This window comes from Silurus meridionalis, chromosome 3 (assembly GCF_014805685.1).
Source record: "Silurus meridionalis isolate SWU-2019-XX chromosome 3, ASM1480568v1, whole genome shotgun sequence".
NCBI lineage: Eukaryota > Metazoa > Chordata > Actinopteri > Siluriformes > Siluridae > Silurus > Silurus meridionalis.
Window position 1 is genome coordinate 6,616,610 of NC_060886.1, and position 18,235 is coordinate 6,634,844.

An 18,235-nucleotide genomic window follows, 5' to 3' on the forward strand; every position below is an offset into this window, starting at 1 on the left:
TTTCCAAGGATCTACTTAGAATTCTATTTTCTGGGCAAATTGTCATCTAAAGAATGTATTTGTATATGACCTTCAGTTTCAGATCTGCTCTGTGTTTCTGTTAGCTAGAAGCCTGCAGGTCTGTCTTCCAGCCTGATCATTAATAAGAGCTTATTCGAGAACAATGTCTGTATTTACTGCAATTTCTTACAAATATTTTGTAAAAATGATGACATTAGTACATTTCGGGGCGTTTATGCTGACACCTTTATGCCACATTGTTTCTGCGAATTTTAAAAGTGCTACCTAAACAGGTAGTGCTTGTAGGTCTAACTTTAGCAAAATGTACTTCCTGGTTATGCCTTCCCCCCTTAACGCCCCCATCTGTGTGGTGTGCAGTGCTTTTATGCAAAGGAAGTTGCTGAATTAGTTTGCTGCATCACGTAGTGTGTGTGTGTGTGGGGGGGGGATCTTTCAGTTCTGCAGCACAGAAACCGAATGATGAATTGAATGATAGTCACAGAGATGATAGATGTTGAACAAAAGTGTGTATCAGTGTGTGTATGTGTGTACATATATATATATATATATATATATATATATATATATATATATATATATATATATATATATATATTTATTATATATATATATATGTGTGTGTGTGTGTGTGTGTGTGTGTGTGTGTGTGTGAGAGCAGCCCAGGTGTTCGGCGAGGCCTCTCCGGACTCTGTAATCAAGTGCTTCTGCTGCTTCTTGCGTTTTACGGAGTAATTAATGGCGGCTGCAGCGATATCGATGGCACTGATGCCTATAAACAAGCATGCGATTTCTCCCTAATGTGCATTTCCTAAGCGTAATAAATAACTCAAAGCAGATGGAGTGAAGATTGTTGTGAGGATGGTGAAATGAACTGAATTAAGGCATCATGCTAAAGCATCACTGCAACCTGCACTCTCAGACACACACACCCATATACATGTACATTTAGACTTCTGCAATATGCTAATTCAGCATGTTTAGGTGACAACCGTTTGTGGTTTTGTTTACAGAAAAGCTTTGTTTCGAAACGACACAAGTTCGCCTCGCCATTAGTTCCCACTCGCTCTCCTGAGTCTTGGGCAAAAGGTGTAAAACACACCTAACATTTAACTGTAGTGTCTTGTACACTACAATACTCCTCGTATACAATCGATGTTCTTTTATAAAAACGTTGTTTTGCTAACGACTGCTGACTAACTGCCGGTTTTTGATAGTTATTTTTGCTTGACTCCATCTACCAATATGAATGAAGGAGTTAAAGAGAGACCGTTCAGTGTTGTGCCAATGTGGAACTGAATGTTCAAAAAGCACATACCAATTTTATGGTCAGGTGTCCACAAACTTTTTTTTGTCCACGTATCTGTCAAGATTCTCTCCGCAATCCACTTGCGGTTACCTGGAAGTTGATTCATGTCATCTAGACTTCTATCTGGTTAGATTGAAACGTTTCAGTACTCATCCGAGCAGCTTCTTCAGTCTGAGGGAAGATGACAGGATTGTTTCATATTCCTGTATTTCAGAGTCTCTGGCCCAAAGTGTGTAGCAATGTGTCTGTAAAGATTCTCAGACATCCAGGTGCAGTTTATGAAAGTTGAGTGAAAAATAAGAAGTTAGAAGTGTTTTTGTACATGTAGTGTAATTGAGTCCCATGCTGAGATCAGGTCAGAAAACTTTAAATCAGCATTAAATCAAGTGTGCGGGAGTGTGTTTTTTTTTTAATATATATATGTACACACACACACACACACACACACACACACACACACACACACACACGCACACACACAGATATATATGCAGTATGTATATATATATATATATATATATATATATATATATATATATATATATATATATATATATACACACAGTGGAACCCGGTTATGTCGATGTCCTAGGGGGTTGCCAAAAAGCATCGAGATAACCGATGATCAAGATAAACCAAAATCAAAATGGCGGCGATATATTAATGTGCTTGAAATTTCTTTATGTACATGATGTGCGTTAATAAATGAGAATGTGCATGCACGTGTTTTTGAAGGTTTTTTTTACACAACAGTGTTGCCGCAATTTGTTTGATGAAGGCATGTTATAAAAATACATACAGTACATGTTTATCTGTCAGGAATCCACCTGCCACGCCCCCTTCGGCCCCCTTCAGCGTGTCAGGTGCTTTCTCGGCCGCTTTCTCTGAAGCTCAATAGGGTTGTCGAGTTAACCAAGGTCGAGATAAGCGGGTTCCACTGTATATATATATATATATATATATATATATATATATATATATATATATATATATATATGATGGTTCAATTTATGATTTTTTTTTTAGATTATAGCAATACAAAATTCTAAAAATATTGTACGTTTTGTTCGGCAGGCAAATGTAGAAGCATATGCTCTGCCCTCCACTCGTGAACCGGCGCTCATTCATGCACCCTCTGTCACATAGATATATATAGTGTATAGTACAGTACAGTACTGAAAATTTCTCTGTTTTGCTAAATTATGTACAAATCATGTAAAATTATTAACAAATTACAGCATACTATCTCATACTAATATATATATATACACACATTTGTTAATAATTTGACAATAATATGACATTATTTAAGGTGCATTACCAATAACACACACAAAAAACAATATTTACTTTATTTAGAACACGTACTCTATTTACTTTGGCATTTGAAAATCAAACAAACTGCTAGAAAAAACTTTTTTTTTTCATTTAAATGTGAATGAGCAGCAAAATCAGAACAAAATTGGGTCTAGTAGTAGTTTATAGATAAACTAGCTGTGTGCTCTCTCTCTCTCTCTCTCTCTCTCTCTCTCTCTCTCTCTTCCTCTTTCTGTCTCTCTCTTTTCTCTCCCACTATTTTATTGTCTAACATCCTGCTCATGAGAATAAAAGCATCCTGTGCCTGCAACTGTGACGCCGTGTCTTGCGAGATTCCTGTCACGGTGCACACGTTTTTAATAATAACGTCCGGTTCACGATCCGAGAAATTTGCAAGAAATCCGGAGAGAGCCTTGAATATTAACACTGAAAAGCAGGAAATTGCAATTTATAATATAGGAAAGGTGTGTGTGTGTGTGTAAGTGTGCGAGTGTGTGTGAAGGTGTTATTTGGAGGTGGCAGAGGTGCAATTCTATTCCCTCTCTTTCTCTTTTCTAGCCTGGACCCCAAACTTCACTGAACAATGTTAGAAAAGTGGAAACAAAGAAAGCTTTGAATTACAAACGCCTGTGTTATGTGACGTGATGCGGATGTTAGTGAAAAATGATGCAGTTTATCTGCATCATCAGTCCTAGTCCTAGTTTTCTGTTGTATTTTCTTAATGTTTTTAATTGCGTGTGTGTGTGTGTGTGTGTGTGTGTGTGTGTGTGTGTGTGTGTGTGTGTGTGTGTGCGTCTGTATACTTGTAGAAGGATGTGCGTGATATTTTCACGCCGTTGCATTTCAATGTTCAGTACGAGCTTGGAGAGCACAGTGTGGAGAGCAGACGCTCCAGCAGCCTTCCTTCACTCAAAGCCATTCTACAGCAAAGAGAGGGACAAAGTAACAGTGTCACAAACCAGGTACTAACACCAGCCATCTCACACACACACACACACACACACACACACACACACACACACTTGCTCTAATCAGGAATCATTTCTGTTTTTCAGTTGTTTTTTTATACATTAAAATTGATTGAATTTTAAATTGGATACCATTTGATCTTTTGAACACTTTTTCATTAGAACCTCCACTCCAACCATATCTTCATGGAGATATGGTACAGTAAAGTCAGGCACTAGGGTGCAATCAGTATTTCAATTCTTCCCAAAGGTGTTCAATAGGGTTGAAATCAGCCGTTTAGAGCAGGCCACTCAAGATCTTCCACTCCAACCCATGTAAAGCATAACATCATGGATCTGGCTTTGTGCACAGGGATATTGTCATGCTAGAACAGGTTTATATCTCCTAGTTCAAGTCTAAGTGTGTGCCTCCAGCATTGTGGTAACAGTTTGGGGGAAGAACCCATGACATCCATATGGCTGGAAAAGTCAGGTGTCCCAATACCTTTGCTATTATAGAGCAGATTTTGCTAGCTAGATTTGTAGACTCATTTGGTTAACTAGCTTAGGTTTTGCTAATGTGTTTGTATAATTAGCTGGTTAGGCTTTGTTTTGGTTGTTCATCTGATGCTTTCCAAGAAATCATTCGCTCTTTTCATGAGATACAATTTTTTTATTTCAGTGTGTTTCTCAGACTATTTCGACCTGTTGCTAGAAACTAAAGCTAGCAAAAGCTCCTATGTACAGCTACACACAGCTAATAAACAGCTAAACGGAAAGCAATAAAACAAATACTTTCTCATCTTATTGTAGTTTTACAATAAAAAAACAAACAAACAAAGCTCTTTCACCAATAAACCATAATAAACCATTGGTGTGTATTTATTTTATTTTTTTCACATCAAAGAAAAAAGTGGAACCCGCTCAATACTCTTTCTAGCCGGAAAGAAACAAGGGGATTTTATCGCTGTAGGCTGAACCCAACCTCTGATTTGTGTGTTTATGATGTTTTGTGATGTTTTATGATGTTTTATGATGTTTTTTTTCACAGACTCAGTTTGCCAGATACTGCGCTTGGGAGAACTGCTCGACAAACCTGCAGGTTTTCGCACATCTGGTGCTTCCACAGTAAGCTGATTTATTCGATTTATTTCCTCTCGCATCACAACCATCTGCCTGTCACACACCTCCGTTACCCATCGCTCGTCATGCTCGGAATTCAGATCGCACCTAAACACCAGTGGGTGGAGTCTGAACTAAAGTAAAGCTAATACAGTAGATTAACTCTGACTCATGCTTCGAGTCATTACATGTTTAACCGGAAGGCCATGTAAAAGATTTACTGATGAGCCTGATGAGGTTGAGAAACCATACGATTGCCAGTTTCATCATCTTAAAGCTTTAATTCTTTTTCTACATGGTGTATTAACAAAAGACATTGCCACAACACAGATGTTCAAAAGCCTGTATTTAGTTTTAAATCCCTAAATATAGTACTCACTGATACTGATACAGAAATGAATTACTTACTATCAATCAGCGAGGGATGGTACTGTATATTTTCAATGCAATAACATTCTATTGACGTTTAAATAGTATGTTCCTGCTCATAAGACTGATTTGTACTTTAGCCATTAAGCTGCAGTAATGCATCTTGCTCACCTTACATGCAACACAATGAAAAAAAGACTCTGTTTGTCTTTACGCTGTCTCCGTGATTGTCTTCATTATTTGCTTTTCGGATAAAAAAAAAAAAAAACGTGGACATTGTATTTGAAAAGATTTATTCATCAAAAGGGCAGATACGCCAAAACCCACCGTCTAAACATTTGAAACTTACACAGGATGTTCAAAAACTCAATATGACATAAGGATGTGATTTATATCCTGATGCTTGTAGATATGGTGTCACATAATGCTATACTGCCCCCACTGTTCACAGTAGTATTGCAACAAGTGGACGTGAAGGGTTCATATCGGAATATGTGACCAATTGATGCGCTAAACCAGTGGTCCCACACCTTTATTGCGCCACGGACTGGTTTAATGTCGGACAATATTTTCACGGACCGGCCATTAAGGTGTGGCGGATAATTACAACAAAATAAAATGATACGACCGGCATAAAAACTGGTATTTTTTTAAATATAATAATAAACGTGAATCCACTGTGTTGTTTTTTGTTCATTTTGCTATCTTGGGGGTTTGAATTTAGCAGTAATGTATTATGTGTTAGCGGCCGGAGCAGCCCCTTTAAGAAGGTAGCGGATGGAGGTAAGACATGTGACCGAGGCAAACATCATGACAAAGTGAGTCATAGACAGATGTGGCGGAGGGAATCTGGTAATTTTTCAAAATAAAACTGTTCAGAATCAGATAATAAATAAAACGGAAATAATGTAGGTTATGTATTCTTTCTGTATGGCCCGATACCAAATGACCCACAGATTGGGGACCACTGCTCTATACAACCACAAGACATTAAGTGGTAGCTCGGTGGTTAATTTGTTGGACCTCCACTGATCAGCCATAACATTATGACCACCGTGTCTAATATTATGTAGGTCCTCTTTTTGCTGCCAAAACAGTTCTGACACATCGAGCATTAACAGCATTAACTTCCTCAGCAGTTTGAGCTACAGCTACTGTAGATCTGAGCTGATAGTTGCACTCACCAAAGCATTGTCTGTAATATTTATTCTCACCTAGCCAGAGAGTTTTACATTTTTATCAGATCCTTTTTTTTTTTTAAAGATGCAAGTAGTTTCTCCTCTTGATATTTTTACAGTCTGTCATCAATCATAAAGTAAAATAATTCATCAATTTTACTCGTTTAACCGACAACGGACATTGTCACAAAGCTGCTTTGCATAAATAAGCAGTTCATGAATATGCGTTTTAAATTAATAAATTTACCGAATTTAAATTTATAGAAGAAGGTGGTGAGGAAACCTCCCTGAAACTATATAAGGAAGAAGCCTTGAGAGGAAGCAGACTCATAAAGAAACCCATCCTCATGTGGGTAACACCAGAAGTGTATTCATTATAACTTCCTCATTGTTGCGATTATCAACTTTAGTGCAAACTGTTCATGATAGTTGTATTCCTAAACCGCTGTAGTACATCCATTCGTCGCGTGTTGTCCTTTTATCATTGGCGTTAAATTATACACTTGGTTTATGTCGCATGATATCACACGGCATCTACGTTTGACGATTGCAGCAGCAGTTCTGAGCAGGTGCACTGCCCAAGTTAAAGAACTGTATGTTAATATAAACTGGAATTAAAATATATAAATATAATACAAAAAAAATGTAAAAATCTAATCTAATCTAATCTGATCCAATATACAGTATAAATATAATATATATAATGGAAAAAATCTAATCTAATATAATTTAATCTAATTTAATCTCATATAAACTGGAAAAATATATAATATAATATAATATAATATAATATAATATAATATAATATTATATTATATTATATTATATTATATTATATTATATTATATTATACATAAACTGGAAAAAAACACTTTCCATTCAGATTACCGCGTCTCTCACACACACACACACACACACACACACACACACACATGCACAGAACGAATAGTGAAGGGGAATCTTTAAGCTCCTAAGAAAGAACTGCCGATTATTTCATAAATATGCCCAGTAGAGCACAAGGAACAAGAGGCAGTGCTCTACATCCGTCATTTGGATTCAGAGCATTTCTCTCAAGGCTTGCTTAATTGAGGTGTGTGTGTGTGTGTGTGTGTGTGTGTGTGTGTGTGTGTGTGTGCACAAATTAACATTTTGGATCATGTTTCCAGCAGTACGCAAACTAATTTATGGACCTCTTCCACTCTTCACAGTGATAATGCATGATCTGATTATTCATAAGGCAAGAGTGTGTGTCTGTGTGTGGTGATTGGGGGAGTGAGACTTGTCACACTCCCAGATGCACACCTGGTGCCTCGTTTCGAGGTCTGAACTCTTTGTGTGTGTGTGAGTGTGTGTGTGTGTGTGTGCGTCTGTAGCGCTCATCCTCTCCCCTCCGTCTTTCTCGTTGTCTCTCTTCAAAGCATTCAGCGAAGACACAATGCAAATGAATGCAGGTGTTTTTGTTTGCCTGTTTGTATATGTGTGTTTGCGCTCGCTTAATTTCACTGCTCAGACCTCCAGAGTCAAGTGCCGCTCGATAGCGATCTCATTTATAATCAGCAACACTGAAGAAACACCATGTACTCGGAATCCGACTCAGCAAACTCATTTTGGTGCTTTTCCTGCTGCCCTAGTCTTAATTATTTCAACACAGAACACACAGCACCATCCAACCGCTGATTATTTCTTATTACAATGCATCCGGTTATGTTTTATTTACCCTTGGAAGAATGATATTCCAGGCCACATAAACATTCTGGTCAGAAAGGGGTGTTGATTAACTTACTATAGTAGCATTGATTAGGAAAGAAACGTATATGATATCCAGTGTCCGAGAGAAAGCTGTAACTTTTTTTGGGGGGGAAGAGAATTAAAAAAAGGGAAAAGTACATAATAAAAAATGAATAAAATCATGTTGAGGAAACAACAGCTTTTTAGCAGGCGCTTGAAACATATTTAAATTTTTTCCCCGGAAAGACTAGTTTGAAAATTTTAAAAGTAAAAAAATTAAAATGAATGAAAGCATGGTGAGGAAACAGCAGCTCTTATACAGGCACTTGTTTTAATGGACTCTTCATGGGTCATGTATTATTTGGAAGGAGTCTCCAGTGTCAGAAGGAAAGCTGTAACATTATAAATATATATATTTTAGAAAAGAGGAATTAAAAAAAGGAAAAAGAAGAAAATGAATAAAAGCATTATAAGGAAAGATCAACGTCTTGTGCAGACACTTGTTTTATGAAGGTTTCATGTATTTTTTTGGAAGGAGTCTCCAGTGTTAGAAAAAAGAGCTGTAAAGTTTTCTTCATGAAAGAGGAGTTTAAAAGTAAAAAATAAATTACCCATAGTGAGGAAATAATGACTTGAGGTGCAGTGATTTCTATTAGTCACATGTACATTACAGCATAGTAAAATTCTTTCTTTAGATATTCTAGTGATGTTAAGAAGTTGTGTCCAGACCCCTGGAGTACTGAGGATTAAGGGCCTTGCTGAAGGGCCCAAGAGTGGCAGCTTGGCAATACTGAGGGTTAAACTCCTGACTTTCTGATCAGTGACTCACAGCTTTAACCGCGGAGCTACCACTTCACTTTTTTGAGGGATAACCATGTAAACCACATTTTAAAGAAATACATGCCAAATGCTTTTTTTTGTATAGAGTCCACTAAAAATGAGTTCCTGTTATTGGTTAGATTAGAGTTACTAGAAACTATAATATCTTGATGATATTATTTTCCAGACAAGGTAGAAGAGTTTGTTTATTTGTCCTACACTGTCCTGTATTCTTTGCACTGTTTGCACCAGGTTGCACACGATGCAGCTATATATGGTAGAAATGACAATTAAAAGCTTCTTGACTTGACTTGACTTCCTTGAGCCTTTTTCTAGGATCTTGGAGATGAAGTGGAGGTTTGATAGGATTGCTGACAGGGTCAGGGTTTTTAATAAAGAGTTTGATAACTGATAGCTTAAATCATTTAGCTACAAAACCTATATAAATAATAATGGAAGCATTTTTTATTTTTTTAGAATAGGTTCAGTTTCTTCTGGAATTGTATTATATCGACAAAATTTTGTGGACACCTGACCATTAATAGTTTTTCATTCAATTTCACCTTTAGTCTAAATTTTTCTGTTATCGTAACCTCCACTCTTGTGGAAATAAGTAAAGCGTGTGCTTTTTAAGCATTCCAATTCATTCCAAAGATGTTCTACAGGGTTGAGGTCAAAGCTCTACAGCAGGAGATCTTCCACTCCAACCCATGTAAAGCACATCTTCATAGAGCTGGCTATGTGCACAGAGGCATTATCAAGCTGGAACAGATTTGGGTCTCAGTTCAAAGATTTAGTGCTGCCACCTCCTATACAAACGTATGCCTCAGACTCAGTGGTAACAGTTTTGAGACAAACCATATATAGCTGAAAAAGTCAGGTGTCCAAACACTATATATATATATATTTAGTTTAATTCACATTAAATCACTCAAAACATTTTCAATTGGCTGGAAGTGCTAATGAATCCTGGGTCTAATGTTTGCCGGCGGGCGTCTTGTCTCGACAGGTCTCTCAACAACATGCCGTTTTTTGCTCTGGGAAACGGGAAGACCATCTTGCTGAACACTACACTGGTCAACGTAGGGGATGACGCCTTTCTGCCCAAACTACACATCCAATTCCCCAACAATGTCCAGTTCATCCGAGTGCTGGATGCAGTGAGTGTACTTCAACATTCTTCTTCTAAATAAGTATATTATTATTAAATTGAATATTACTGAATTTAAAAAGAATTATATTTATTGCCAACGATGTGATGGTGATTTCAGGAGGAGAAACATGTGAGCTGTGAGATCAATGAAGAACAGAATGCAACCACCACCCTGGACTGCAACGTGGGAAATCTCTTCATACCGTCTCTGTCAAAGGTAGCTACCTGGGTATTAGGCATTTTTCCATTCATTTCTTTTCCTGTCCAGTTTAGCCATTAATGTGCCTTTTTTTACATACAGCTCAACATCAGCTTTCTACTAGACGTAAACCAAAACAGCAGCCCCGGTGACCTGAACATCAGCATCAACGCCACAAGGTATGACAAATCCACAAGGCTACAAGCATACTTTTTACATCTACAACAAACCACTGAGGAAATGCTTGATTCTGATTGGTCAGAAAGTGTTGATTAGCTTTATCTATATCAATATATTTATCTATATCTATATATTATTATAGCAGCAACATTTAGGAAAGGGTTTGCATGATGGACACTCTATATGTCCAAATCTTCTTCTCTAGTCTCCAGTGTCAGAGGGAATTAACAGCATGATGAGGAAATAGTTGTTTAAGTAATACGCATGGGAAACTTCACACATGCCACACTATTAAATGTGCCTATAAACAGAATTAAATAAGTTGTCATGAATAGAAATTGTACAAAAAGTGGAATAAAACGCTGATGATGTTGTGCTTATTGGCCTCTTGTATGCAGGTGGGATGGAAAGGAATAAATTATGGCATAATTATGCAGATTTACTCTACAACTTGTGCCGGTGGAGTGTGTTTAAGATAAATATAAAGAAAACTAAGGAATTATGTATAAACACCAGCAAATTTGAGCAGCATGTCATTATCAGAGTCATTATCACAACTTCAACTTTGCATAAAGAAGGATATAAAAGTGCATTTCCATGTTTTTAGCTTTTTACTGACAGATAGACTGTCAGACACAAAGATGGATGGATGGATGGATGGATGGATGGATGGGTGGGTGGGTGGGTGGGTGGGTGGTAGGGTAGGTAGGTAGGTAGGTAGGTAGGTAGGTAGGTAGGTAGGTAGGTAGATAGATAGATAGATAGATAGATAGATAGATAGATAGATAGATAGATAGATAGATAGATAGATAGATAGATAGATAGATAGATAGATAGATAGAGGACAGACAGACAGACACACAGGTAAATATGTAGATAGATAAGAAAATAAGATAAGAAAACTGCTGCCAGAGGCTGCAGAAGCAGAACATAGTCTACACATACATGTAGTCTGAGAACTTTCTAAACTAGAGCACTGAACAATAAAGAGGAAGGAAGTTGTTTGAAATTGAACATTCGCAAACCATAACCGGTTTATGACGAAATGTCTTAGCTGTGTCTTTGCATTATTCATGGACCATACAGTAATCTGGCATCTGGTCCACATGGACCCACAGAGAAAGTTCATGTCAGAGGCCCTCTGTGTGTTTTTGGTGTTGTTAGGGGCGACTGGTAAATGCACACTGCTGGATATTATGAGTCATTTGAGCTGAAGCAGCACAGCACCTCGATTGTTCGTGTATAGTTCTTATATACTATGCGTGTGCGTTTTTTGTTGATGCATGAATGCACAATCTTACTGCACTTAAAGTCCAAAGAGTGGGTTTATTTGTAGACTGTAATAATCATATTAAAATATATCATAGAAACAGAATAAGATGTTGGTGATGTTCTGGATATTTATTTATAGATGTGAATTTTTATTTTTCGAGTCGTTCTCATTGAATTGTTAATATCAGATGAAGACGATAAAAATTGAGAAAGAAATTTAACAGCACAGAATGTAATGATTCAACCAATAGAAATCCGATATCTGCTTAGTAGATGTTTCCACATGGCTTGAATATTGGCTATAGGGACCTATAGCATAATAATTGCAAAACTCTCAGTACGCTTTTGTCAACCCAAGTCCCCTCTGTGTTTTTAAACAAATTCAGTTTAAATATGTTTAGTATAAAAATGTAAAAAATATATTTTCACACAATTTTGACCAATTTTATGTCATTTATAAAATTACAACATTGGTTTTTTATTGAGAGAGGATACAAATTAAAGGGTTATTGGTATGATTAGGTATCGGATTGGGATTAGAGTTAGGGGTTAGATCTGTAGTTTAGAATGATGTCTTCCTTTTTTCTGTATGACCATAACTGATGGAGTAATTTAACTTTGCAGTAGCTGTTTTTTACAATGCTGTTTCATTCACTCATGCATGTTGTTGAGCTTGACTCAGCTGATGAGGAGTTCAAACATTTTGTAATCTCAGACATGTGAATCATAATCATGATTCGAACTTTACATATACAAGGCTATAGAAGTGCATTTCCATGTTTCTAGCTTTTCACTGAACAGTTCATGGCAGAACAAAGTGTGCAAGTAGTGGTACAGAAGATTTCGCAGGAGTGCATTTGTTTTATTCTCGCTCAGTTTCTGTTTAATGATTTGTTCAAGACCATTTAAAGTTTTATATGTGGGTCTTTTTTGTCCCAGGAGTTTTGATGGTGCAAATCGTTTTTAAATTTTTTTCCAAATTATTTTTTCTTTTAACGTTATCCACTAGGTGATGGAGGCATTATGTTTTCGGTTTGTTCATCCATATTTTATCCATCCATCCATCCATCCATCCATCCATCCATCCATCCATCCATCCATCCATCCAAGATGCTCCTTAGCGCAATATCTTCAAGGACAATGAGTGGTTCAATGTTTAAAAAAGTATTATTTTGGAATTGTTCCACAAGGTCTGGACTGTCTGCTCCATCTAATTGTCTTCAATAGCTTCTATATTAAGGCTGTACAAAATGTGTACATGTGTAAATGTGAGTCATTACTATAGATGCCGTCTACAGACTGTTCAACTTGTTTTATGTTGTCTATTTCTGAATTGTGTGTATTTTAGAGACAACTATGAAAACGCGGACCTCCTGCATGACAACGTGGCTTATCTGACTCTGCCTCTGAGATACGGCGTGGGTTTCAACGTCCATGGGTGAGTCACGGGGTTTATCCGAGCATGTCGGTGTTATGCTAAATCATTTACATATCTATTAACTAGAAAATAGTGTACATGACTTAATGACAGAGATCACAAGCTAGAAGATTGTCAAATTAAACTTGGAGCACTACAAGAAAAGCAAGGATCATTGCTTACAAGTTTTTGTAACATTTGCTGTACAAATTGTGTACAGTTGAGACCTGGTATACTATTGATATACAGATAATGCAACTGCTAACACAACAGGGAAATGAAAGGTGGGCACTGTACAGTACGCCAGTACAGTATGAATTTGGAGGAACATTTTCAATGGTTTGTATAATAAGCTGCTTTTTATAATGAAATGTAATAATTTGTATGTTTAGTTTTCACATTTTATTTTCATCTGTGCTTTAATAGGTAATAGATTAAATAGATATATAATATAATATAATAATATATCATATATCATATCATATATAATAGGTTAAAGGCCTAGTGTGGAAATTGTGACATGGTCACTACAAAGTCATTAATACAATTATACAGAAATTCTGGTAAAACAACCAGGACAGAGATGAAACATTTCCTCACAATAAATACTGTTTATAATTGTATTATACTGAGAAACAGAAGAATAGCACTCATCCCTTTGCTTTCTCTTTCTTTTATTGAACAGATATGTCTCTCCAACATCATTCATTTTTGGGGACCCTGATCTGAAGCCAGTCGACTGTTACAGCCAAAAGTTTAATTACACATTTAAGGTACCGGAACCCTTTAAAGCAGTAATTTATAGTTAGAAAACAACCACACACCAAACCATCAATACAATTTCTAACTCCTTTAGTTTATTTTTCCATGTTTTTGTACAACTAAACAAGTGCAATGTATATGCTCCTGAATAAAACCCATTGCAGTCACTTGACGTGACTTGAATAATCCATTGATTGATTGTAGTGCGACCTTTCATAGTTACATATGAGGTCATAATTTTACACTTACCTTGCAGAATCTCCAAAATGGTAATGATTACATATCAAATTACAAATTACAAATATCTTAAAAATTGCATTTATTTTTAATTTTTTAGAACTTTCCTGAATAAGCTATTTTACATGCAGATGTTTACATACAGGCCACAATACACATAAAAAATAAAAAAAAAAAACATTTTTTACCTGGATAATCAACATCTCTTTGTATATTTTGTGTCCCTTGTTGGTCCTGAATTTAATTCAATTTATTCAAAACCTAATATTTCTATAGCATTTTAACAATAGTCTTTGTCCAGAAGACACAAAAACAAATAGATATAAATATTACCATTAAAAATTAGTCCTTATACATTTAAGTACAGTTACACTGCTCATTCTTCTTAATAAAAATCTGTATATACACAGAACACTCACTGATTCTGAAGAAGGCAACACAAGAGAGAGGGAGTGTAAACTTTTGGACAGGATTATTTTGGAAACAAGTAAATATATTCTGTAGCATCAGAAAGGCAAACCTGAATAATAATTAGTAAGTAATAATAAAAAATAATAATAAAATTTTTTATATTTTTTATAATAATATAAAATAGTACAAAAGAATACTATTTATTTGTGTATAGCTGTGGAAAAGCTGTGGAAAGTCAGTTTTTGCTGTTTAGGACAAAACATAAATGGTTGTTGAACATCGTTAAGAGCCAAGCATATGTTAACGTTTACACTGATTCGTTTGTATAAATTGAGTTTTACTAGTATGTGAAATACATTATATGGACAAAAAAGTATTGGGACACCTGACTTTTCTAGCCATATGTGGTTCTTCCCTAAACTGTTACAGTACCACAAAATTGTACGCACATACTTGTACAGAATGTCTTTGGATGTGGTGGTATGAAATTTTCCCTTCACTTGAACTAGGAGACACAAACACTGTTCCAACATGACAATGCCCCTGTGCACAAAGCCAGCTCCATGGAAATGTGCTTTACATTATTTGGAGTGAAAGAGCTCTATAGAGCTCTGAATTCAACCCTACACTATAATTCCTTTGTGGCTGAATGAGCAGAAATTTCCACAAGCACACTCGAAAATCTATTAGAACATCTCCCCAGAAGAGTGGCATATATTATAACTGCAAATGGAGACTACATTTGGAATGAGATGTTAAAAGGATGAGGATGGGTTCCCTTTTGAGTCTGGTTCCTTTCAAGGTTTCTTTCTTATGCCATCTCATTGAGTTTTTCCTCGCCACAGCTGCCACCGTCTCGTTCATCAGGGTTTTATGAAGAACTTATAAAGAACATATAAACTTATAAAGAACATATTCATTTTTAATCACCACATTATCTGTGTAAAGCTGCTTTGAGACAATGTTCAATGTTAAAAGCGTTATATAAATAAAAATGAATTGAATTGAATTGACTTGAAAAAAGCACGGTCGGGTGTACCTCATCTCTTTGCATGTTTAGGTAAAGTTTATGTAAATTGCAGTCCCTTTATTTTTAATTAAGTCCCTTAAATTGATCATGTTTTTCAAGAAAAAGAAACTATAACAGCCTAGTGAAGTCACTCGCCTGCAATACTCCTGACGCTCCCAAAGTAATATTAAATAAAGTATGATTTGTGCTAACACATGTCTCTGACTGACAGGTGATAAACCTCGGTCCCAGTAAAGCTCTCAACGCCAAAGTGGAAATCGAAATCCCTCATGTTCTGGTTCCGTATCCAGATCGGCTGATCCAAGTCACAGATTTACAGGTGAGATGGGATGGGAGATGATCGTATAATTCTGTCTGGTTCGAAAAAGCTGAATCTGGAACATCAATGTACCAAGCTTGGAGATGTAGGAACCGTAATTCATGTGGAAAAGAGATGGGAGGATGTGTGTGTATGAACACCAGACGGCATGTAAAATTTTATTTATTTGGCTGAACGTTTTATCCAAAGTAAATAAAGTTCAAGTTCACTACTTTCCAATTTGTATCCCAAAACCAGATGTACAGAAGCTATTGACAGGATCAACAACACTACCAGCAGCAGGGGTCCAAGCACTTACTTTTACACTTACCTTATTTAACAGATGCTTTAGTGATTTACAAATGGGACTGTGGCCAATCAAAATTTCACAGTTGAACGGAGCATGTGCCTTGCTTAAGAGCTCACTTGAACGGACGTGTTACACACTCATCCTCATAATCATAAAACAGGGTGTACAAGAACTTCTGTTATTACAACATCAGGCTCGAGTGCAAGGGGAAACAGGCCAAAGCACATTAACAGGAAGTAAACTTTTCGTCCAAGACCAGAGTGTGAAACATTACACTAAAAATAGATAGGAAAATGTTTAAAAATTGTTTTCTTGCAACCTGAATTCTCTGTCTTGCAGACAAGTCAAGGCCGTTGCCATGTGAAGAACAGCAGCTTTCCACTAAAGGACGACTGTGTTGTTGATAAAGCTCCCTTTTATAAAGACCTTGTGTTCTACCTGTCAAAAATCACAAAGCGTACCCTGGTAAATCTCTGCCCATGTACTTACTGCAGTACATACCTCCATACTACTCTCAAATAAGAGACAACTCATCACTTACTCACACATATATCTCTTGCTATTTGCAGTTTTGTGTTCGAGCGGACGGAGCCTGCATGGTCATTCAGTGCAACTTCGGCAACATGGACATGGGCAAAGAGGTCACCATCAATATCGAGGTGGAGCTCAACCCTGCTGTACTTCAGATCAGCCCTGTAAGTATATCACACCACAGGGATGTAGAATCTATCACTCTCATTCAACTTTAAATTCACTCCAATTTAACATAGTCAAACCACTAGCTTAACACCAATTCATGCTTAAGATTAACTTAACCCAACACTAGCTCAACACTAATACACACTTTAGATTATATATAACTCAATGTTACCTCAAACTCAAGATAAGTTCAAAATTATTTCATACCCAAAACTAACTCAAGCCACTTGTGCTGCTAACTAATAAATTCAACACTCAAATCCAGTATTAATTAAAACTCATCAAAACCTTAAACCCAGCACTAACACAATCAATTCTAACTCAAATAAACTCAAATTATTAACTCAAATTTCAAAACCACTTGCTCAACACTTATACATTCTTAAGATTACCTCAAATTTAACACTACGCCAACACTAACTCATTCTCAACAAGAACTCAGATTCAACACTTATTTAAATAATTACAGTCTCAAATCTAACTCAAATTCAATAAAATTACATTTTATAAGTAGAACTCTTTTAACAATAGACATTGTTAGCAGCTTCCAAAGCAGCTTTACAAAGATAAAGCAGTTTCATTTTATTTTTATTTATATATATTAGTGCCTATAATTTTATCGTTATTGAGAGAGCCTGTGGCAACAGTTGCAAAGAAAAACTTCCTGAGATGGTATGAGGAAGACACTTGTACTCATGGCCAACTAATGGACACTCAAATCCAGTATAAATTCAATTTCACTAAATCAAATTCAGCAAAACCTCTAAGATTAACACAATTTCAACATTTACTCAATCTTAAGACAGACTCAAACTCCAATTTAACTCAAACTCAGCACTCAAACAAAAAACAAAACTTGTTTAATATTTGATCAAACTTAACCCACACACAAATTTATCTCATTCAACTCACTGACCAAATTTTTACACTAATGCAAATTCATTACTTACTTAAATCAATATTTACTTAAATTTAACAGGAACTCAAACTCAGTGCTAATTCGAATGCTGTGACTAAAATCCTGACATTTCCTTCTTCCTGTTGATTAGGGGAGACATGCCATAATGCAGATGGACAGCATTATTTCTGTCACTTCGCCAGTCAAGGACAACACCACCATCTTCATGAATGATGACAACAGTGCTGTCGTAAGTCCATTGTACAGCAGTTTATGTTGTTATTAGATTCTCTATTTGAATAGATTTGTACAAATTTCCTGACTGAAAGCAGTGAGAATGATTATACATAATGAAAATAGAAGGTGGACTAAATGTATTGTCTCCAGTACATTGCCATATTCTATGAAACAGATTGTTACGTTTAACATGGTAGAAATTCACTGATAGTCAATACGGGTATTTGCAAGTTGGCAGTATAGACACTGGACTTCCTGTTTAGTTGTTTACTCCTTTCATAATTGACATGATTTTTTTATTTTTTTATTTCAAGGACTATTTGTT

General features: G+C 36.2%; 1 protein-coding gene across 1 annotated transcript in view; it reads left to right on the plus strand.

Annotated features, from left to right (window-relative positions):
* itga4 (integrin alpha 4) overlaps window positions 1-18,235 on the plus strand; it is a 41,329-nt gene that overhangs the window by 20,603 nt on the left and 2,491 nt on the right. Inside the window, exons 16-26 of the mRNA XM_046841835.1 lie at window positions 3,454-3,606; window positions 4,643-4,719; window positions 9,817-9,967; window positions 10,079-10,177; window positions 10,262-10,338; window positions 12,960-13,049; window positions 13,714-13,801; window positions 15,680-15,787; window positions 16,416-16,541; window positions 16,646-16,771; window positions 17,825-17,923. Of these exons, the coding sequence (XP_046697791.1) occupies window positions 3,454-3,606; window positions 4,643-4,719; window positions 9,817-9,967; window positions 10,079-10,177; window positions 10,262-10,338; window positions 12,960-13,049; window positions 13,714-13,801; window positions 15,680-15,787; window positions 16,416-16,541; window positions 16,646-16,771; window positions 17,825-17,923 (1,194 nt within the window). The remainder of the gene's footprint in view (window positions 1-3,453; window positions 3,607-4,642; window positions 4,720-9,816; window positions 9,968-10,078; window positions 10,178-10,261; window positions 10,339-12,959; window positions 13,050-13,713; window positions 13,802-15,679; window positions 15,788-16,415; window positions 16,542-16,645; window positions 16,772-17,824; window positions 17,924-18,235) is intronic.